This window comes from Lissotriton helveticus, chromosome 3_1, assembly GCF_964261635.1.
Source record: "Lissotriton helveticus chromosome 3_1, aLisHel1.1, whole genome shotgun sequence".
In the NCBI taxonomy this organism is placed as follows: domain Eukaryota; kingdom Metazoa; phylum Chordata; class Amphibia; order Caudata; family Salamandridae; genus Lissotriton; species Lissotriton helveticus.
Window position 1 is genome coordinate 1,541,867,314 of NC_136061.1, and position 24,554 is coordinate 1,541,891,867.

Sequence of the window (24,554 nt, forward strand, 5' to 3'; positions counted from 1 at the left end):
TGAAACCAACCCCTGATCCATTTCCTGCCCTGGTCTGCATTCCTTTAGACGATCTCTTGTATGGAGTCATTGTACAACACTAGCTGAACCAGCCTAAACCAGGCTCAATTGGTCACTTTGGAACACTTCCCCAAGGATTGTGGGGCTTTTTATGATTTTAAAGCTGGCGATCACGTCATTGATCATGCGGTAAAGGTAAGTCCAGGGCCCTGCAACCAGCGCCTTGTTTGCCATTGCATCTTGACATTGGAGGAGAGCGATACCGAAGATCCAAGAATACATCCTCTACGGGTTGCTACTCTCCCTCTGTACTGGACAGAGGTCTGTGAAAGACTGCAAGACCACATTGCTGCTGACCGGTGAAGAGAAGCAAACCTACATGCACCCTTAGAAACTGATCTGCTACTCTCAGAGGGACTGAGTGACCCACAGCTGACTGGAAGGGTCTGTGCAGCCTGATCAACAGTGCCTGTCCAGGAGTTATGAGGTCACCCCAGCCAGTTCCTCAGTTGATGAACCACCCAGGAAAATGACATTTGGGTCCCCGGGGGTCCAATGTCCACCAGGCGGTGTGAACTGTAATCCTTCTCCATCCCAACCCTGCCCGTGCCAGTAGTTTGCCTGTATCAAACTCAAAAGTCATCTGCGGGGGCCAGGAGGAATCCCGACTTTAACCACTGTCAGCAGGTGGAGGAGATCGCAATGGTTCCAGAACATTGTATTTATAATTCTAGCATAAGCAGTTCTAGGTATATAGAGGTTAGAACTCCCTGGCGGGTACCCCTATACCAGATTCTGGCCACTAAACCATTGTGAGCGCCCGGCTCGTAGGTGCATTTTCCACAAAAAAATCTCTGCCATGATCAGTGCGTTCCAATATATGTCACCTTAATCTAAGAGTCATTTAGGTGAACTGGTTCCCATACCAACCACCATGTCCAACCATTACACCAGTGCCTACCAGACTTCAGCTGAATGTGCCCTCAGCACTGGGCATCAGTAACCGGACTAGAAGGAATATAAGAAGGAAAGAACCAGGTCCGGGACCCTCTTTGTGAAGGGGGGAAAGACACTTCTTGTCTCTTGTTGCCCTCAGAGTTGTGAATTGCACATTGTGAATAGAAAGGTTTATTTTTATTACTACGCAATGGGTTTGAGAGACAGAGTTACAGCTCCACCCACGGTATCTCGTCGTTAAGACTGTGTGTGTGGGTGCGTAGACGGTGGACCCAGCTTTGCTCACGCCTCAGTAGTGTTTTATTGTTCCATGATTGGTTAGCCTCCAGAATGGTCCATTCCATTTCGTCACAGGAGTGTCCTATCTCAATGTAATGGTTAGTCATTTTGGTGGATGCGCGACCCCTGTGTATCGTGCTCCTGTGTTCACTCATCCTGACCTTCACTGGTCTAGTGGTCATGCCAACGTATCTCAACTGGCATGGGCACATGATTATATATAGACAGTTCTTGGTGTTGCAACCTCTTGGTTTTTAATATGACAAGGGTGCCTACACTATTAAAGACTAACCTTTCCGGTATCCCTTAGCCATTTAACACACACCTTCACTGTGCACTTAGGACCCTCTCCACATACACGCATTCATCACACGACTGTTCTCTTAAAAAGATCTCCTCCAAAGTGACCCTTCAGGGGACCCGTAGAGCATTGCAGCGCCGGCCCGACGAGAAGCAACCGCCCGATGATGAAGCATGACACTCTTCGGGGTGTGTGAGGGCAACAAGAGACAAGAAGTGTCTTTCCCCCTTCACAAAGAGGGCCCTGGACCTAGTTCTATCCTTCTTATATTTCCCACTCTTTCTCATTACTCTCTGTTCGATGTGAGTGTGACTCTATAGCACCCACACCGACGGATCAGTGACCCCCCTCTTTGGATATAGCATTCGACATTGGAGCATGGGCATTGGACCATAAATAGCTCCTGGTCCCCCTTCTTTTTTTTTGTTGATACATCAGAAGAAGTGACATCAGATCTTAAGACCTCACACATATGTTTAGCAGGTCTAGCATGAGTACACTTGAGCACATTACAATATTTAACAAATTAGATTTTGCATCGGTAATGTGCCAAAAAAGTGATGAAACCCCAATGTAACATCTGAGTCTCAACTTATACATTTTTTTAAAATCCTGCCGCAAAGAAATTGGAAACACAAAGAAACATGGGAGTAAACATGTGCTGCTTAATTGGTTGCAAAGTCTGCATTTTAAAATATCTTATGGGGTTAAGGCACCTGCTGCAGAGATCTTTGTGTGCAACTAAATCTCAGGGAATAATAATCAATGGTAAGAAAACGGTGGAGGTTAATCTATTTACTGGAGAGACCTGTGTTTTGTCTAGCCTCAGGTTTGATTCAAAGAATCAAAGTGTTAATATGTCTACTGCAAAGCACATTATGTAACACACAGATGACAAATGTTCATTTTAGATAAATGGGTAAGTGGGTTACTGTTTTTAACAGAGATCCTTTTGTTATTTGCAGTTCATAAATTGTAATCCTTCCAATACAGCACAGTGAAGTATGAAGTACATGTGGCTCCTACACCGTTGTAACCCTCACTGTCTTATGTAACACATCCTGTACATTGATAACCACACATATGATTTATTATCAATGTATAATGTGTATGAATGATGTGAAGCACTCGGACACCCTGCATTAGGATGAGTAGCACTATGGTGCTATAAAAGAAATACAACAAATAGTGGTTTTTAAATTGTTATTTGTGTAAATACCAGGACAGACCAACACATCTGACATTCTTACAGTGCATGCATGTGCCTTAAGCGGGGACTGAACAAAGTCCAAACCATGATGCATTTGTTTTCCATCTATTGCATTTAGGTATGAGGCTCTCCATAGCTCTCAGCCAGGATACTCCAACAAATGGAGGCCTGATTGCCCCTTAACTTCAGCCTTTGTTTTGGGCCCAGCTGGAATCTGATAAGCTCCCTCCCGCTTAAACGTAGCTGTTCGGAAGAAAGCAGACAAGTGGCAAGCGCTGCCGAATGTGTCCCGGTGTCTGAAAATCGCAGCGCGACAAGTTTAGCAGTGAAGCCCGAACTCTTGGCAGGGTAGACCGGGGTCCACCCTCTGAAAAGAGTGGTTAGATGCTGGCTACCCACGGGTACCCTCAACTTGTGCCCCAGTCACCCACACCAGACGCACCAGGATGGCCCGATGACATTGCGTCACATTGCTCTTTGAATAATGGGTTCTGTTGACCAGGTCTTGGTACACTGTAGTAAGCTGGCTTTCCAGCAGGTACACTGACCACCTTCCTGAACACATAACAGAACGCCTATCTACCCCAAATCAGAACCCCCCCATAATGTTACCTCAGCTATTAAAATGTACCTTTTGTTTCTCTGAAACTAACTACTGTACTGAAATACTGGTCTCAGGTACATCTGAAGATCCCAGAACATTCCCACCTGGACTTACGTGGGCCTTAGAACATAATGTTAACTTCTGTTTCTAGCGCCTAATGCATACTAGGAGCTTTAAATATACTTGGAGTTGAATCTAAGACCCAGATTATTCCAGGCAAGTCTGGTTGTAACCGTTTATTACGGGTTTATGTTTAGAGCATTAAACTTCTCTTTTTTTACCTGGGCATTGACCTTAATTGCAGTTACTTGCAGTCCTATTGTAATTTTAGAGACTAACCACAAATCACCTCCTTGAGTAAGCCTTGGTAGCAGTGCCTCGCTACCCTCTGAGATTTAAGCGCCAATGAAGAGTACTTGGCCATCCAACAGGAGTGCAACAGCATGATGCCCAGTTGCTCCAAATGATGCCCAGTAACCTCTGACTGACCTTGGACCCAAGACAGCCTCACAGTTCTGTAAATATCAGTTGGGTCTGAAGCATCAGTAGGGCCAGCCACTGTTGTGCCGCTAGATCTAGCCTAGCACTGGTACATTTAGCAACAGTACTATCATTTCAGCACCCCGGGTACTTGAAGCGCTATAAATCCTAGTAGTAAGGGGATAAGTAGTGGAGGGCCCAGGTTTAGTGGCAATAGTAGAAGTAATATTAATCGTAGAAGTAGGCATATCAGTGGTAAATTTGCAAGCAGTACCTGAAGTAGGACCTGGATTAATGGTATTGTTAGTGGTATACTGAATATTAATGTTGAGAGATCATACTGTAAGAAATAATCTTGCAATGAATTGGTTAAAATGTGAAATATAATGGGTGAGGCATATTTGTGTAATCCCCACTTGAGGTACACGATTTTGAAAATTGTCTCTTAGCACTCTGCGCTAACTGTACAGCGTTCCGTTGCTTCCCAGCGCTATATAAATACACATAGACACACAGAGGGATGATGGAGGAATGTTCTACTTTAAGGTGAGAAAACATTCCCTACTACCACATTATGTTGCAATAACTGATGTGTATTGTTCCCAGATTTCATTTTAAACAGCAGGCGAAATGGAAACTTTATGAAATGAACTGGATATTAAGGACCTCCTTAATGTTAATGACATTTTTAGATGATTAGGTTGTTGATGAAATTGACTAGATGAGTTTGGTCGTAGATAAGTGTAATCACTATGTGATAACCTGTATCAGGTCCACTGCCGATCACTAATTCATTGGGTGCCCATGGGTGTCGAAGGCTCTAGTGTAGGGGTCATGTAATGCCCATGGCCAGTAGGATTTGTAGAGACAAAGAAATTACTTTCAATTCTGATTTTACCATTAAATGTGTTTTCTTCGTGAATTTGTGTTCTTTATCTCTGTTTTATGTAATTATATCTTTTACACTTTTGGATTGTTCTAAAATATGTCTACACAATAATGTTCGGCTTTATTTGCACAGTTACTATGCACAAAAAATTCATACGTTTGGTATATATATTTTCTTAATACTTATACTCCTATCCCTTCCCTTGTACACTTCCTTTTTCCTTTCTCTCTTTAAATTCTTTTATATTTTTTCTTTTATCTAAAAATAGTACTTTCTGGGTTAGATTTATTCAGATACTCTTATATAAATTATATTAATTTAGAACTTAGTGTTACTTTCACACATTAATAGTCTTCATTGTAAATCATATTTAATTCTCTATACATATTGTTACATTTTTGTTTTCAATAAGCATTTAAAACTAAAACAAATATTTTCTTCTCTTTAGCTTCAGACAAGCAGGTGCTGATCCCAAATGACCAACTCTACCAGGTGGGTGACTGATAGTGTGGGCAGTGAGGGTACAGGCAGAGGCTCTTTGTGGTACTTGTACCAATAAAGGTGTGTCTGATTTTGGTGTCACTGGAGTGTTACAAATATATGGAAAGAATTTTCAGACCTATTAGCGTATACCAAGAATTCCATTTAAGGTGGGCATGTCGCACAATCACAAGGCACATTGCATATGGTTCTACTGCTGTCCCCCCCCTCCCCCTGTTTCAGGCTTATTTTGAGCTGGTGGTTTTCGGGGCTCAACACCTGCACTTACCATCGGCACTTATGACAGTGCGCCACATGTGTGCGCCATTGGTCTAGTTTTGAGATGAGCACAATAATAGTTGTTTAATAATTCAATATACATTAAATATGAATAATACCTACTGCCAACGCCATTTTTATAGCTTTGGGAGGCCTGGAATAGTCCAATTGTCACACTTGTAGGAGTGTGATAGCTAGTAGTTGTGTGGGACTGTCATTGGCAGTGCTGACAGGGACCACGCGTGGTTCAAGTGGCAGTGGCTTCCTGAGAAGGGCCCTGGTACATACTTTTTTTTTGCATATTAAGCACTACAGATGTTTTAAGCCATGCGCAAAGTGGGGCAATTGCCTAGGGCCCCCACTTTCCATGGGGCCTTCTGGGAAAACAAGCTTTCTTTGTATTTGACACCGGCCTATTCTATTTAATGAATGTCTCTCCGTCACCAACTACCTCCATCTATGACAAGTCCCACTACCCAGTGTCATCTTAAGGATTTTTTGCGTTCCTGGGCAAGATATGTATTAGCTTTTTTGTGTGACCTGCTAAAGTTTAACATGTTCTTTAGAAATGTTTGGTATTATGCAGGCTTGAATTAGCACGGAATGGGTAATAAGACTTAAATTTGTTCTGTGCCAGGGCCCTAAAAAGGGCCTTGCCTGGGGACCCCAAAATCCTTAAGATGGCACTGGCCCTACTGTCCCTATTAGACTACCCTTGATACCACATATATGGCAAAATACAATAATTGCTTTCCCTGTATGCCACACTGCCGGGAAAGTGTCCTAGAAATTTCTGGAAGAATCAAACCAGGATGAAGGCAGGAAACGACTGGTAAAAAAACTATATCCTGCTGACACCATCAGGAAGTGTCTTTCAGGAGATAGAGGTGGAATCATAATGCACACAGAGATATGTCCAGGTCACAGATGTTCAGTTATAAAACTTGAGAGATATTTATATTAGGCCGAGATTTGGTGTGTCTGTGTCTAAATATTTTGTTTGCAGGCATCTGTCTCAACGAAGGGCCAACGACAAGCCAACCCTTGGCCAGCATTGAGAGGTACTGAGCACTGCTCTTGCATATTTCTATCTTTCTGTTCTGAGGCTAGGAGAGAATGGAACTGCAACAAATAGAGAGAGCCTTAAGTAGGGAAAGCAAGGCTTTAAGCTGTTTCCCGAAGCTAAGGAATCAGTTTGATTACTAACTATTTGGCTCCTAAAAGGGTAAAGGAGTGGTCAGCTGATGGGTCCTAGATAATAAGGAACAGTGCTTGGAAGATGAGGTGTACAGTGTTCTCGTAGGGAAGTAGGGGGAAGCCACTTCTGGAGGAAAGAGGGCCAGAGTTGTTTACTCCTCTACAAAATATACACAAACTCTTAAACATGGCCGTCTTTGCAGTCTTGCAAGATGATTGGAGATGGGAGCTCTGTGGGGCAGCGCAAGGAGAGGAGCTTGGTTGCAGAGTTTTGCACAGTCTGTGAACGACTGATAACATAGGACCTTATTATGATGGTGGTCGGATGAGTGTCCGATTGCTATCGCAGCGGGAGTGGGCCTACCGAAAAAGGAGTCGGAGGTCCTACTCGCCAGATTCTGATGCAACCACTATGTTGGCGGTCGGAAGCATCCCTTTTTTCTATTGCGGCTGTGCTTGGGCCAGGAAAAGACTTGCAGCACACGCCGCAATAGAAAAAGGGAGGCTTTTAAACATCCATGCACCATGTGGTGCCTGACACACTGTGCATGCATGTGGTGGCTGGCACACGGTGCATGGATGTTTGGTGGGGTACCACATGTGCCCCCAGGCAACATAGCAGAGGCTCACGGGGGACAGTGACCCTGCTAGGGACAATCAAAGTTATTTTCCAACAGTCTTTCCATGGCGGAGGGACCGCCATAAAAAGGCTGTGGGAAATGGACATCGTAATCCCTTTGGTAGTGCCTGCCCATGCACCGCTTTCACTGTAGGGATTATGGTATCACCGCCGCCCCGACTGGCTCATTGAGCTTGTTGGAGGCAGAGGTCTTACCCTCCAACTGCTGGGGTCCCACCGACTGCATCGTAATGCTGTGGTTGGACCACTATTCTGGATGTCGGTGGGACCACCACTGATGGCTTGTCAGTGGTGGTCCCATCTACATCATAATAAGGCTCAGAGTTAGGAAGACCCAAGTATAGAGCATTGCAGTAATCCAGGCGAGATTCTATGGTGGCATGAACTGTAGAGAAGTGGTAAGATAGAGGAAGTAATGCCAGGCTTTTCAAGTACAAAAAAGGTTATGCCATCTGTTTACTCGCGAGGCACCGTATTGTTTGCTCTGTTTGCACTGGTCGTGGGGGTCTGTGTGGGTCCTGTTCCGTCTGCTGTTCGGGGATGGGGGGTGGCGAGTTGAGACTGTTATCCTGGAATGTCAATTGGTTAGGGGACGGAATTAAGCGAAGTATTGTTTTGAGATTCCTTAGGCGTCACTCTCCCGATATTGTGCTTCTGCAGGAGACGCATTTAATAGGCAATGCATGTCAGACTATAAGGAGGCGTGGTTATCGACTGGTGGCACACGCTGGGTTTACTTCTGGGTCCAGGGGGGCTGGTATTCTCATTCGGTCCTCTCTCCCTTTTGCAATTGACGAGGTGAAACTTGATGACAGGGGGCGCTATGCGGTGCTCACCGGTAGGTGGGAGGGTAGGACGCTTTCCGTACTATCTGTTTATGTCCCCCCGGGTTTGCAAGCTTTAACCTTCGCAGACCTCTGTAGTGTCCTGTTGGACCTTCCCGAAGGCCTCCTGATTTTGGGTGGGGATCTGAATTCAGTTGTCTCTGGCGCATCTGATCGTCATCCTCCTAGAGAGCTACCCAGGGCACAAATGTGGTTGAGTGACTTGCTGGAGACCCTTGGACTAGTGGATGCCTGGAGACTGCTGCACCCTACTCAGTTGCAGTATACCTTCCATTCTGGGGCACATGGCAGTCTTTCTAGGTTGGACTATTTTTTAATGCCAGCGGTTCAATCCTCTTCTATTAGAGAAATCCGTCATCTCCCTAGGGGTATTTCTGATCACTCCCCACTGTGGCTCCGGTATGAGGTCCAGGAGGGCGATGAGGGAAGAGTTGCTCCTATCAATCCATGGCACTTTCGCAACCCCAAGACCCGCTCGGAACTTGTGAAAGCTATTGAGAATTATTTTGATGAAAATGTTGGGTCTGTTTCTTCTGCTGTTTCGCTGTGGGAAGCGTTTAAAACTGTCATTCGTGGTCAGTCCCTATCCTTGATCACTGCTGCTAAGAAGGCTGCACATGTGGAGGTTGTTCGCTTGGAATCTGAGATAGCTGCTCTGGAGGATGATCTCCAGTTGGGCGTTTCTGGTGAGAAGTTGCACTCCCTTGCTCTGAAACAAGCTGACTACAAGGCTCTGGTGACTGACGCTGCGAAAGTGATGTATAGGGAGCAGCAGGGATGACTGTATGATGTGGGTGACAAAGCTGGTAAATTGCTTGCGTGGTTAGACAAGAAAGAGAGAGTCAATCGTGTGGTCCCTGTGATCGAACGACCTGAGGGTGGGGGCGTCACGGATCCAGCCGGGATCGTTCAGTGCTTTGCGGACCACTTCGAGATGGTGTACACCTCTGTTTGTGACAGGGATGAGGAGGACTCTCGACTGTTGTTGCGCAATATTGCTTTGCCCCGTCTTCCTGACGCGGTGTCAGGCTTTGCCTTCCGACCTCTTCGGGGCTGTGTTGCTAGACCTATAACCTCTCCTTCTGAACCGCCCTAAAGTCTGAGGGATAATATACAGACTATGAAGGTTGTTCACCCGGGGAGGGAAAGGAAGGGAACGGCTGGGAGGGAGACCTGAAACGACAAAGAACAACAGGATGAGACAACAGCCCCCCCCCTTTACTCTAAGACTTCTAGTTCCCCACTCTTTCACACTCCACCCAATTGACCCCTAGATTCCCAACAATACCTGCAAAGAAAGAAAAGTATACATAAACCAGTAGTAGACTCTCAGGGCTGAGGTAACAGGCACTCCACCCATCTAATAGAAAGACAAAGCACAAACATGTTGTAGAACAGAACACCCTTCACATCAGAGACTGTTTTTCCCCCAGGTTTACAGTTACACATACCTAAGATACACGAAGTGTATTCCTCAAAGGGGGAGTAAATCTCACGGAGTTTTGCCCTGCTTGGAGTCAGCTACCTATGCATAATACTTGAAACAAAGAATATGTAAAACAACAATAACAACAGAAAGTGAATGCCCGTATCCAGGTGTTGAATACCACACCCAAACCAGTTAATGCCCCTTGTTGATACACCGAGTGTTTGCACCAATGAGCGCGGGGCAGGATATTGCCTATCAAAGTTGTTTCATAACCAAAACATGGAAGAATCCTTAGCCTCCTGCCTTTGTAAATGAGGCAAGTTACTGGAGAAACAAAGTCTTTGCTGTGGGAATTGCATGCGTCCGTGCAATCCGTAAGTGCTTAATAAATGTTCAAAACAACAGGAGTTCACTTTCGCATACTTATGCCCGTTCGTTTCTATGAGCACAAAGTTCTGTGTTCATTAAGCCGAGTGTTAACCACACACCCAGCCTTGGATTCCGAGTCTGCGTACTGTTTCTGAGGATGCCACAGCACGTCAAACCCAAAGTGTCTACGGGCGCAGGGAGAATCTTGCACCCCCTCCATGAGTATTTCCCTCCAGCCGAAGGGAACAAAACAATGTCTGACTTGCGGAAAGAGCCAAAACGGGAATTCCAGCAGGACGAGAGCAACTCGGTTCAAAAGTATCCTACCAGAAATGAAGTCCGCGTTCTTACCGCATCGCCGGTCACCAACCAAACATTCGCCAGGACCTTTTGGAATTATCGGCGCCGTCTTCGTAGCTTGTTTTGAAGACTTGCTGCACACTTCCTGTGCGCCTCTTGCGTCGCTCTCACAGGCATGACGGGAGTTGTAGTTCCTGCTCCGCAACGCAGTGGAAATCACGGGATCTGTTTCCCCCCCCCCGCCTGGCGGAACATGACAGTACATCCCCCTTCACAAAGGGACCGAACCCGCCATAGGACGGTCCGGACACAAACGATGGAACCGGGCCACCAACTTCGGAGCATGAACCGCAGCAGCCGGTTCCCAGGAGTTCTCTTCCGGGCCGTAACCCTTCCAGGAAAGCAAGTAATGCAGGCGACCCCTCACCCACTTGGAATCAAGCACCCTCTGCACCTCAAACTCCTGGTCCTGTTGAACCCAAACATGCACGGGGGCACGGCGCACCGGGCTCCGGGAGGGATTCAGAAGAGATACATGAAACACAGGGTGTATCCTAAAGTGAGCAGGCAACCGCAACCGAACCGTCACAGGGTTCACATGCCCCACCACCCTGTATGGCCCTATAAAACGGGGATTGAACACACTATGCTTTTTGAACGTGATGTTTTTGGTGGACAACCACATTAAGTCCCCCTTCTTGTACACAGGGCCAGGCCTACGGTGTTTATCGGCTTGGTGCTTGTAACGTGTTTTGGCTTTGATTAGGTTCTTTCGCGTGGCCAGGAGTACCTTGCGCACACGCATCAACCGCTCCCTGACTTCAGGCACTCTGTTCCCCGTATTAGGTGATATCATAGGAGTGAAGCGAGGATGAAAACCATAGGTACTCTGAAACGGGGAATGTAACGTGGAGGAATGTTGAGAGTTGTTATAGGCTATTTCCGCCACCCAGAGCCAATCCACCCATGAGTCCGTGTTTTCCTGCACGTAACACCGAAGGTATTGTTTCAGTGTTTGGTTCAGCCTTTCCGTTTGCCCATCGGTTTGCGGGTGGAAACTGGTGGACAGAGAGGACTGTATTTGCAGTTCAGCACACCAAGCCTTACAAAATCTAGCTGTGAATTGTGATCCACGATCAGACACTATGTCTCTCGGGAGCCCATGTAGTCTAACCACGTTCACAAGGAGTAGGTGTGCCAACTGGCCTGCCGAAGGGACCTGAGCACACGCTATGAAATGCCCCATTTTGGTCACATAATCGATGACCACCACTATAGCCGATTTCCCCTGATCTTTGGGTAGGCCCACTATGAAATCAACAGAAAACCTTTCCCATGGAAGCTCTGGAGTGGGCAACGGTTGAAGCAGTCCCTGTGGTTTTTGACGATCCGCCTTCATCTGAGCGCACTTCGTGCAGGAGGCCACCCAATGATGTATATCTGGTCGAATCGAAGGCCACCAGAACTGTCTCATGACTTTCTCTAGAGTCTTTATGTATCCCATGTGTCCTGCGCATGGAATGTCATGGCACCACGAGAACACGGTTCTGCGTAAAGCAATCGTAGGAACAAGGATTTGAGCGCCTCGCATTGGGATTCCTTTTTCACCTTCCACTCAGGGTGGTGTCTCAGCCAGGTTCTCCACACACAAGTTTGGCTTCCGCTTTTCACTTTCATTAGGAAGTCCTGGGTGTGGGTTACTCCTATGACCTTGGAGGGTGCAATGATTGCCCGCTCTGGGGTGGAGGCATGCAGGATAGGGTTTTCCTGCCTTGTTAGGGCATCCGCTTTCTTGTTTTGTGTGCCGGGACTGAAGGTCACTATGAACCGATACTCTTCGAAAAACAACATCCATCGTAACTGTCTGGGAGTTAGATGTTTTGCTGCTTGAAGGAATTGAAGGTTTCTATGATCCGTGTACACGGTGACTTGATGTTTCGCCCCCATCAACCAATGTCTCCACTCCAAAAAGGCATCACGGATGGCTAACAGCTCTTTTTCTGCGATGGTATAGTTGTTCTCTGCCGGGCTAAGTTTTCTCAACATGTAGGCAATGGGATGTAACATGCCTGTGGTTTCGTTTCGCTGAGACAGTACTGCTCCCACCGCAGCTTCAGAAGCATCGGCTTCTACGATAAAAGGCAAGTCAGGGTTGGCATGTGACAGCACTGGGGCTGCTGAAAAAGCCGCCTTCAGTTCGTCAAAGGCGTTTTGTGTTTCTCTGGTCCACAGGAAACCCTCATTCTTCCTCGTGAGACGGGTCAAAGGAGCCACCATTCCAGAAAAGCCTTGTATGAACCGTCTGTAGAAGTTAGCGAATCCTAACAGGCTTTGAATATCTTTAACATTGCACGGACGAGGCCAGTCTTTGATTGCTTGTACCTTCCTTTCTGCCATCACTTGACCGGATGGTGTGAGCATCACACCTAGGAACTCCACTGTTGTGACGTGGAATTCACATTTTGTGATTTTACAGTACAAATGATGTTTTTGTAGTGCTTGTAAGACCAGCTGTACGTGGTGTACATGTTCTTCAGTAGAGTCAGAATAAATAAGTATATCGTCAATGTACACGACGACATGACGATCTAGGTACTCTCGCAGTACTTCGTTAAGGAAGTACTGAAATGCGGCTGGGGCGTTACACAGCCCAAAGGGCATAACCAAGTATTCGTAAAGCCCATACCGCGTCTTGAATGCCGTCTTCCACTCGTCTCCTTTTCTGATGCGGACCAGGTGATAAGCTCCGCGAAGGTCCAACTTGGTGTAGATAGCGGCGGATCTAACCTGCTCCAGTAGAACGGGTATTAGTGGCAACGGGTACTGGTTCTTGACGGTGATGGTATTCAACGCCCTATAATCGATACAACAACGCTTCTCACCATTTGCCTTCGGTATAAAAAACAGAGGCGACGCCGCCGGTGACCTGGAAGGGCGAATAAACCCTAATGCAAGATATTTGTCCAAGTAGGCTTGGAGCGTTTCGTTTTCTGGCAACGTAAGGGCATAAATCCGGCCATTGGGAATGATCGCACCTGGTACAAGGTCAATACGGCAATCATATGCCCTATGTGGAGGGAGCGACTCCGCTTCTTTATCGCTGAACACTGCTTCGTATGCCTGATAGCATGGGGGGAGAGTCACTTCCTTTTCTGCGTCCGTTGCGATTCTTGCGGTTGATGCCAGTGTTCGTGCCGGATGGTGTATTCCGGGCATACAGTGCTCCTTACAATAAGGGGATATGAACAGCACCTTTCTGTTCTTCCATTGAATCACCGGTTCGTGTTTTTGCAACCACGGAAGACCCAGGATAATGCCGTATTGGGGTGCCTGGATTATGTTGAAGGCCAAAAGTTCGCTGTGAGCTCCTTCATATGTAAGTTCATATTCGTTTGTATGATGCGTGATGGGTCCGGCCTCGAGTTATTTCCCGTCAACTGCGTATACGATTTCGGGTTTGTCTTTCCTGATGAGTTGCATCCCCAATCTCTGGGCTTCTACGCGATCCATAAAGCACCCTGTCGCCCCAGAATCCACCATGGCGCGCACCTCTTTTTCTTCCTCGCCCATCGTCAGCATCATGGTTACGCATAAATGCGTTTTGTCTTGATCCACCTCAGGGTTTATAGAAGGGATAGAGTACTTGCTTGACGGTTCCCCCTCGCACACCTTCAAGCTTTGGAGTTTCCCGACTCTTGTCCTGAAAGTCCTGCCGAGGTTTGTCCTGATTTCAGCCTCCCAGGTTTGGGTTTTACTGGACATTCTCGAAGAAAATGTCCTTTTTTCCCGCAGTACAGGCACAATCCTTGTTTTCGACGATACTCCTTTTCTCCTGCTGTCAGGGAAGCCCGCACCGCTCCTATTTCCATTGACTCTGAGTGCGAAGCTGCCTTCTCTCCTGCTGTAGGACTCTCATAAGGCGTGACAGGTCGGTCTCTTTTCTTATGATCCCCCTTGCGTTCCTTCATTCTATGATCCAGCCTTAAGGTGAGTTCTATAAGGGCTTTACATGTTCGGGGTTGTGGATCGATTTGAGCCAGGACGTCCTCGAGCTCTCCGCTCAATCCTTGATAGAACAAGGCAGTTTGTTTAGCCTCGGGCCAGTCGGTTTCTGCCACCAAACGCCGGAAATGATTCAGATATGTAACCAAGTCCGTGTCTCCTTGTTTGAGTTTCAACAACTCTCTATCCGCGGTGAACGTTTCCGCTCTTCTGTCAAAGGTTTTCTCGAACTCAGCTAGGAAATCATCCCAGTCGTAGAGAAGGGGGTCGTCTCGTCGAACCACAGGGACTGCCCACTGCGCAGCCTCGCCCCCTAATTATGAAATCAGGAAAGCCACCCGGGCCTGATTAGTGGCAAACATCTTGGGTTTGCACATAAAGTGCATTAGGACTTGCGTGATAAACACCTGTACTTTTTTGTTGTCCCCATAGAATCTTTCGGGCGGGGCTAAAGGGATTTGAGCGGGCATCTCCACCACCACAGAGGTGGCTGCCGTGGCTCCCCCACCCCCTGCCGCCTGGACTTGCGGCATCCTATCCAAACGGGCTCTTAACTGGGCGTTTTCGGCTCGGGATGCGGCCACTTCTCTATTGGACGCGGTTAATTCCGCCTGAACTAGCGCTAATGCAGCTAACACATCATCTAAGGTGGTCATTTTGTGACACAACACAGCCAAGAAGCGGATAGAATTCGTGGGCCGATAATTCTGTCAGGCTTTGCCTTCCGACCTCTTCGGGGCTGTGTTGCTAGACCTATAACCTCCCCTTCTGAACCGCCCTAAAGTCTGAGGGATAATATACAGACTATGAAGGTTGTTCAACCGGGGAGGGAAAGGAAGGGAACGGCTGGGAGGGAGACCTGAAACGACAAAGAACAACAGGATGAGACAACAGCCCCCCCCTTTACTCTAAGACTTCTAGTTCCCCACTCTTTCACACTCCACCCAATTGACCCCTAGATTCCCAACAATACCTGCAAAGAAAGAAAAGTATGCATAAACCAGTAATAGACTCTCAGGGGTGAGGTAACAAGCACTCCACCCATCTAATAGAAAGACAAAGCACAAACACGTTGTAGAACAGAACACCCTTCACATCAGAGACTGTTTTTCCCCCCAGGTTTACAGTTACACATACCTAAGATACACGAAGTGTATTCCTCAAAGGGGGAGTAAATCTCACGGAGTTTTGCCCTGCTTGGAGTCAGCTACCTATGCATAATACTTGAAACAAAGAATATGTAAAACAAACAATAACAACAGAAAGTGAATGCCCGTATCCAGGTGTTGAATACCACACCCAAACCAGGTAATGCCCCTTGTTGATACACCGAGTGTTTGCACCAATGAGCGTGGGGCTGGATATTGCCTATCAAAGTTGTTTCATAACCAAAACATGGAAGAATCCTTAGCCTCCTGCCTTTGTAAATGAGGCAAGTTACTGGAGAAACAAAGTCTTTGCTGTGGGAATTGCACACGTCCGTGCAATCCGTAAGTGCTTAATAAATGTTCAAAACAACAGGAGTTCACTTTCGCATACTTATGCCCGTTCGTTTCTATGAGCACAAAGTTCTGTGTTCATTAAGCCGAGTGTTAACCACACACCCAGCCTTGGATTCCGAGTCTGCGTACTGTTTCTGAGGATGCCACAGCACGTCAAACCCAAAGTGTCTACGGGCGCAGGGAGAATCTTGCACCCCCTCCGTGAGTATTTCCCTCCAGCCGAAGGGAACAAAACAATGTCTGACTTGCGGAAAGAGCCAAAACGGGAATTCCAGCAGGACGAGAGCAACTCGGTTCAAAAGTATCCTACCAGAAATGAAGTCTGCGTTCTTACCGCATCGCCGGTCACCAACCAAACATTCGCCAGGACCTTTTGGAATTATCGGCGCCGTCTTCGTCTTCGTAGCTTGTTTTGAAGACTTGCTGCGCACTTCCTGTGCGCCTCTTGCGTCGCTCTCACAGGCATGACGGGAGTTGTAGTTCCTGCTCCGCAACGCAGTGGAAATCACGGGATCTGTTTCCCCCCCCCGCCTGGCGGAACATGACACGCGGACAGAGATCTCATGGATGCTCCGCTCACGGTGGACGAAGTTGCGGTGGCTATTCGTTCCCTACGTTCAGGTAAGGTGATGGGCCCTAATGGTTTGCCCATTGAACTGTACAAGCTGCGACCTGACAAAATGGCGCCCTACCTCAGGGACATGTTTCTTGAGGCTTTGGAGTCTGGCTCCCTCCCTTTGGACCAACGACTCGCTACTATTGTTGTCATTCCCAAAGAGGGCAAGCCACGGGACCGTTGTACTTCCTACAGACCGATTTCTCTACTTAACGCCGAACCCAAAATTTTGGCCAAGTTACTGGCTAACCGCTTGGTGACTGTGATCGGGGACTTGATCCATCCGGATCAATCTGGTTTTATCCCGCACCGCAACACTGCTTTGAATCTGCGTAGACTCCACGGAGTTCTCGCGAGAGCCGAGACACTTACTGAACCCGCCATTTTGGCCTCTCTTGACGCTACCATGGCCTTTGACACTATCGAATGGCCCTACCTCTGGGCGGCCCTCTCGAAGTTCGGGTTTGGGCCGGGCTTCATAGCCTGGGTGAAACTCCTTTATGAGACTCCCCTGGCCCAGGTAGTCGTTAATCGCAGAGTGTCTTGCATTTTTACGCTCGGGCGTGGTACCCGGCAGGGCTGTCCGCTGTCTCCTTTGCTGTTTGCTCTCGCTCTGGAGCCCTTGGCGGAGTGGCTCCGTTGGGAGCCTTCTATGCGGGGCATCCGGTGGTCTCCTGATTTCGAGGATCGTGTTTCGCTCTACACGGACGATATCCTCCTCTACCTAACTTCCCCTAAAAAGTCCCTTAACGTACTTTTTGATGTTCTGACCTCCTTCGGGAAGAATTCCGGTCTTGTCATTAATTGGCCTAAATCCTGCGTCTACTTTTTAGCTGGAGAGCTCCCTCCATTGCCGCGTAGATTTCCGATTCAGGTGGCTGTGACCGGTTTCAAGTACTTGGGGATCTATGTTTCCCTTGACCCCTCTAGGCGCTACGAGCTTAACTTATTATCCCCCCTTCAGCGGCTTACGCTTGATGTAGCTCGCTGGCGTAGGTTACCTCTGTCGCCCATCAGTAGAGCGGCGCTTTTCAAAATGATGTCTCTACCCCGTTTCTTGTACGCTCTTCAGAACTCCTTTGACCCGATCGTCTCGGGCTACTTTCGTGCAGTTGAGAGCCTACAGAGACAACTGGTCTGGGATGGACGTGCCCGTATTGCTCTTTCTAAACTCACGCTTCCGTGGTATGATGGCGGTATAGCCCTCCCGGACATCAGGAGTTACTACTGGGCATCCCAGTTGAGTGCTATTAATCATGCGACCTACGCACCGGGACCTGCCCCGGCGTTCTCTATGGATAAATTTATTCTGCCAGGAGGGACCTTCAACAGGGTGCTGTACTCTGGGAGACTCCCTGAAGCACTGACCGGTCCCACTAAGATCGCAGTGAAAGTGTGGCGTGATGCGACTGCGGCACTGGGTTGGTGTGGAAGGTTCACTCGAGCCACCCCCCTGTATGATTCGGAATGTTTGGGCTGCCTGTGGAGGTCGAAAGGATTTGACAAATGGGATATGATTGGTATCAGCAGAGTGGGCGATCTTTGGTCGAAGGGTAATGTCAAGCCCTTTGCCGTGTTGAGAGTGGAGTATGAGCTTGGTGATAGTCAATTCTTCCGGTATGCCCAGGTCCGTCATGCTCTGTTGTCTGTATTTACTGCGGGTGATGATATTCCTGAGTCTTCCCCTCTGGAGGACCGTATTTTAGATGGCCACGTGCCCGACAGCACTATTTCATTGATCTACAAAAAACTCATCAACAACAGAGCTGACTTGTTGGTTCGCCTCAGGGCCTTGTGGTGTGCTGACGGCCTGGAATTGGATGACGAGGACTGGCAGGCTGCTCTGTCCTCGCCTAAGGAAGTCGCCATTCCTGCTCGTTTGCGGTTCGTTCAGCTTAAAATACTCCACCGAGTGTATGTCACCGGGCCTTGTCTGGTTCGAATGGGGTTTTCATTGGATGGGCTATGCAAGCGTGGCTGTGGTATGTCTGGTACCTTCCTCCACATTCTGTGGTAATGCCCGGAGGTGGTTGCGTTCTGGTCCCGAGTGCATGCTGTTATGGAAGGTGTCACGGGTGTGTCCCTGCTGCCCGAAGCCAGGCGCTGTCTGTTGAATGTGTGGGAGCCGAATAACTACAGCTCAGCACAGATTGTGTGGGCGACCCTTGGAAATATGGTCGCGAAACGAGATATTGCCCAGCTCTGGGGTTCACATAGGTCGCCCACCTTATCCAAGTGGAAAGAAAACATGGACTGGTGTATGTTCCGGGAGAAGACTGTCTACCTTTCCCGGGGACGGCCAAGAAGTGGGGCAGAATCTGGTCCCAATGGAATGCCTATCGTGGCAATATATGCACCCCTCCACATGATGTCACCATTGATACGTCTTCGTCCCCCTAATTGACATTCACCCTTAACCTATTGCTGTCGATTCTGTTGGTTTCCTTGTCCTCCCCTCTCCCCGCCTTCATTGATATCCATGTATTTCTGTACTTTTGGAGCTGTGCTCGCACGACCTCATGGTAATGTTCCGCTGTGCCTTTGCCTCGTGAAGTTTTGTTTGGTGTTTTGTATGTCTGTTTAATTTCAATAAATCTTTATAAAAAAAAAAAAGGTTATGCCAGATACTTGTTCACCAGAGTGATCATGAAAAGATCCTTAACGGACAGGACGCCAAGGTTGCTTTCTGAGGTAGACTGTCTAGGTGTGTTTCCTAATTCAGAAGGCCATCAGCTGTCTCACCAGATGAAATATGCTCCACCTATGATCAGAATGTTAGTTTTATCTGAGTCCAAGTTAAAGGTGAGATCTTTTATCCAGTGGCCAATGCTTATGGAACACTCCTGAAAGGTCAAGCTGGTGGGAATTTGATCAGAATCAAGTTTTACAATAAGTTAGGTGCCATTTGCATAGCTCATACGTAAGGCAGCAAAAGATTGAATGAGTGTCGTCATAGGCCTTACATAGATGTTGAAAAGTGTTGGACTAAGAGAATAGTCCTCTGGAATGCTGCATGTCGAGGAGAAGTATCTGTCTGTGTACTGATTTAAATCTTTTGAATAGATGCAGACTTTGGCGACATAAATTGATTTAGAGCTTCTCAGGTAATCCCATAGCCAGGTTCCTTTGAATGCTTGGCTAAGGGATTCATTTTTGGCTTGACTGTCTTAGAGAGCTACCATTCAGCCTGCTGTTTGCCCCAGTTAGCAGACTGAGGTTGGATTGGAGGAAGAACGTTATAAGCAAAATTTGCCGACTCATGATAAATTAGTACTAGAATTTATATCGGAAAAGATGGAAGGGCAGATGGAGTTAGGGCATCTGTACAGTTGCTGCTGTTGATCCTTGTCTGTCAACGAGCTGTAGCAGCTTCAAAAAACAGGCCTGCGGTTGGAGAATTTGACACATACAAGCAGAAAGAACATGACAGCCAAGTAATCTGTTGTGCACATCGAGGTGGTGGAGAGCTTAGTCACAAATTCTCCAGAGATGGCAAAAGTAAGTCAATAGTATGTCTAGCGACGTGGGAAGGTAAGTCAGTCAACTGTGTAAAGCCAAGGATTAGACAGGAAGAGATCAGAAAGCATGTGGGAGGTAAGTCTGATGCTTCAGTTCAGATGTCTAAATCCCCACCCAAAAACACTGATTTAACAGAGTGCAGAGCAAGAGGGACCACAATAATCTGCAGTAGCAGAGCCAAAGTCTGTTGAGGGCCGGGGGCAGTTCACAAACAGAAGTGTAAGATGAGCAAATTAAGAAAAATGCAAGAAGTTCAGCTTTAGGAAGATGAGCAAGATGCTTTACCAGGTTTCCATAAGAAAAATGTTAACTTGTTGTCCATGACAAGTCGTCTTTTCTCATACTTAGAGAGGAATGTACTTTGAGAGTGTGCATCAGAGTGGGACACTAGAGGTTGGTTTAGGAGGAGTTAAAGAGAGTATTAATAATGTTATCTTCCTGAGGAGGAAGAAGGAGCAGAGGAGATTCCTTGTTAAATGTGATTCCAGTAGTGTGAGCCTTGAGCATGGTTGACTCCTGTTCTGCCTGTTTCAAGGGGAAGATCACTAGTGGAAAACGTGTGGCTTGACTTTGGAACTTGTGCAATCGTTCATTTAAATGCTAAGGGGACCCAGGTCATATATGCAACACCTTGTGCCGTTCTTGGCATTTTAGCCAGCAACACATTGTATGCTGGGATTTTTTTCTAAACATTGCTTTCTCTAGTAATATGAATCTACCTGTGCAAATTACCTTTGAGTGAATGATCAGGACTGGCCGAAGGTGTCACACATGGCATGATTCCCGTTAGCAGCTACACATTCAGTATCTTGAGCCTCCCTTGTCTTTACATGGTGCCCTTAGAATTGCTTCCCTCTGTGTCCTACACCGTGGAGTATCTAGCCTCATGTTGCTCAGTAGAGCAGCATCAATACCTGAGCTTTACTCCTGCACAGGGGGCTTGACATTGGTTCCCTCTATGCCTACACAGTGAATCCAGTGGCCAAGCGAGGTGGTCAGCGGTGAACCGGTGGCCTGGGTCTGTATGCCACTGACAAATCCAGGTGAAGGAATAGGCGTTCCTTTTTTAGGGTGACCATACACTCAGGATTTGCTGGGACACTCCTGGTTTTTCATCATTTGTCCCAGTAAATCTGTATAAACATACTACCTGTTTTACTTTTCAAAGAGGGTTGACTAAGCATAGAGTGAGATGGGTCTTGATATGAATCTGCGCAGGGGTGGTTTGCAGAGCTTGTATAGGCCTCAAGTAAAGTAAAGTAAAGTCCACATTTGTAAAGCGCACAATCACCCGTAAGGGTCTCTAGGCGCTGGGGGCCGTCGGGAAGATTAAGCGAGCTATTGCCCAGAGTCACATGGTGCTGGGCTAACCTGCCGCCGGAGCCGGGGATCGAACCGTGGTCTCCAGATTCCAGCGTCAGTCACCCTGGCCGCGGCGCCACAAGTCTCGCTCATCATGAGTGCGACTCACAGGTAATGGTTCAGTTCAGTGCTCATGTTGTAATCAAAGAAGTCCATTAGTCCAGGTGTAGATTAGGTAAGATGGTTTACTGAGTAGTTACAATTAAGAGCCCCACCAAGAGCAGCCTCCTTGCTGCTCAGTCCGTACTCCAACTGACACTCACGGACATCCAACATTCCGCTGCATGACCACTCACCAACATTCCACACCACACTCACACTGGCTGAGCATCAGGTACAACAGCTCATCAGCCGACTCAGACTGGTGAGAGTCTCTCGACCAGACTTCAAAATTTACTTTAATCAGAACAAATCCTCACAAGCTCAAAAGGCTCTCCTGCAGCTTCTGGTCTGCACGTGGAAGATATATGCTTGGTAAGCCTTGAGGAAGGTTCCTATAGGATGGGACAGGAGCCACTCAGGTAGAGGAGGTTATCTTCTTTATGCACATGTTAGGCACAGAGGAGCAGTGTGGTGTACATAGCTATAGGCAGGGCTTCATCCCCTTACCAACTGTTGTTGAAAAACCCACACTGTCCATTGCCGAGAGCTTGCACACCACTAGGGAGCTCATACAATCTTGTATTTTTCTCAAAAGCCCACAGTACCTTTAACTCTGATTGGCCAGTCACCACTGGTCTAGTCTCAAAATGCACCCAAACAAAATCATCTTACACTTCCAGCACCTACCTGTGCTGGATCCTTGCTCAGAAATAGAAGTCCTGAAACACTGCTCAACCTATTCCAGCTCCTCTTGTTCAGTCTCTGTCCTTCTCATTCATTAATCTATGTCACAGTTCCTACTGTTCTACCAAATGGCCAGCAAACTTCTATCCTTTACCCACCACCTGCCACTTCTATCTACAGCTCCTGTGGTGCAGACCTGAAACACTTCCTGTACAGTGTCCCACTCTAATAAGTCACTGCAAGTCTTTAAATCCTCTGTCCACCCCCTCACTGAGTTCCTCCCGCCCAGTAGGGCATATTTGAGGATGGGCAGTCCAAGATACATCTTATTGGTCTTCAAGACCCCTCCTATCCAAGGAAGATCTTCATACCCTTGTATCCGTCCCACCCTCCGTTGGTGTTGTGACTGCGTCCCCCCTCCGACCCCACTTAATGGAACTCTGCTCTACTGGTTTTTTGGGTCTTGAGCTGAGAAAATCTACTATTTGTATATCTTTGTATATAGAGATAACTCTAATCACTAGTATATGCAGTAGACCTTTGTACTCTCTTCCATTCCTATGTGACTCTTAGAGTATATCCATTTGTATCTCTTTCCTATATATATATAGAGATAACTCTAATCACTAATATATGCAGTAGACCTTTGTACTCTCTTCCATTCCTATGTGACTCTTAGAGTATATCCATTCGTATCTCTTTCCTATGTATTTAGACATAACTCTAATCACTTGTATATGCAGTAGACTTGTGTACTATCTACCATTCCTAAGTGACTCTTAGAGTATATCCATTCGTATCCCTTCCCTATGTAAATGGAGATAACTCTAATCACTAGTATATGCAGTATGATATGATATGATAAAAATTTATAATGCGCAAGACAATAACCCGCAGGTATCAAGGCGCCTAACAATCACATCAAAGTTGAAACATCCATCCTTACACATAGGCTTGAAGGAAGAGGAGAGTTTTTAAAGCCTTTCGAAATTTCTGAAGGGAAGGTAACGATCTAAGATCAAGCGGAAGATCGTTCCACCATTTGGGGGCCAGGGAGGAAAAGGCCCTGCCACCCCACTTGGCTCTTCGAATCCGGGGGACTGTCAGGAGCAGTTTCCCGGAGGAGCGCAAGTTCCTTCCAGGGATATAGTGGGAGATGATGGACCCAACTCCCGTGTCGCTTCCCTTTGCAATGGCTCTATAGGTCATACATAAGACCTTGAACCGAACACGGTATTCCACCGGTAGCCAATGCAACGCTTTCCTGGCCAATGTGGCCGAAGAGCGTCTAGGAGCATCCAGTGCAAATCTGGCTGAGGCATTCTGAACCACCTGTAAGCGCTGCAGGAGGCACCTATTAAGCCCCGCTTACAGCGCATTACAGTAGTCCAGGCGTGAGCCAATAAGTGCAACCGCTATTTGCTTTCTGGACTGCAAGGAGAGATATTTCCTAATCCTTCGTAGGGTGTGAATTAGGCCCCAACAGGTGGAGATGGTTCTACTCACCTGTTTGCCCATATCCAGGGCTGGGTCAATAATCACCCCTAAGTTCTTAGCCGATGTAGTGGGGGAAGGGCAAGCTCCTAAAGAGTCAGGCCACCAGCTGGCAGACCAGATGTTCTCTTTCCCTCCAAACACCATCACCTCAGTCTTCTCCCCATTCAGCTTGAGTGAATTCATGATCATCCACTGACCGACCGCCTCCATACAAGATCTAAATTTGGAGGCGGTAAGTACATCTGAATGGGAGAGAGAGACGAGGATTTGGGTGTCATCCGCATAAGAGACTACCTCCATCCCGAAAGATCTTATTAGTCTGGCTAGTGGGGTCACATAAATGTTAAATAGGGTCGGACTAAGAGCCGACCCCTGTGGGACCCCACATCGCACAGGTCGGGACGGAGATAGAAACTCCCCCAGCTTGACTCTTTGTGTCCTGCCCGTGAGGAAGGAGGTCAGAAGGTCCAGAGCTGCGTCCCTCACCCCCACTTCCCTCAGCCGAGATGTAAGTACTGAGGGAGAGAGGGTATCAAAGGCCGCAGTTAAGTCCAGCAGGACCAAGAGGGTGGTCTGGCCCCCATCCACTGTCGTGCGGATCAAGCACGATGGTGAGGGCCGACTCGGTACTGTGTTCCCTCCTGAATCCATGCTGGGAAAAGTCCAGACAGCCCGAACCTTCGACAAAGGCAGCAAGGTGCTTGTTAAGATGAATCTCAAGCATCTTCGCGGGAGCTGGAAGCAGCGAGATTGGACGGAAGTTTTTTAGGACCTCCGGATCGAGGGAAGCCTTCTTTAGCAGAGGTTTAACAATTGCGCTCTTCCACTCCAGGGGGAAGATGCCCTCTCTCATAGCTAAGTTCATAATTTCTAGCAGAGGAGGTAGAAGGGTCACCCTGCACTGCTTGATAATTTTCAGAGGGCAGATGTCCAGGGGGGAGCCAGATTTGGTCTTGTTGAGCAAGATCTCAAGGTCTTGCAGAGCCAGTGGGGGAAAACAGTCCAAAGTGC

The 24,554-nt window shown here is 47.5% G+C and overlaps 1 protein-coding gene across 3 annotated transcripts in view; it reads left to right on the top strand.

The window, feature by feature from the left end:
• The window catches only part of CD3D (CD3 delta subunit of T-cell receptor complex), a 58,514-nt gene that overhangs the window by 29,694 nt on the left and 4,266 nt on the right, over positions 1-24,554 (top strand). For all 3 annotated transcript variants that reach the window (XM_078682252.1, XM_078682253.1, XM_078682251.1), the window contains one exon: positions 5,169-5,212. In XM_078682252.1, coding sequence (XP_078538378.1) covers positions 5,169-5,212 — 44 coding nt within the window. The remainder of the gene's footprint in view (positions 1-5,168; positions 5,213-24,554) is intronic.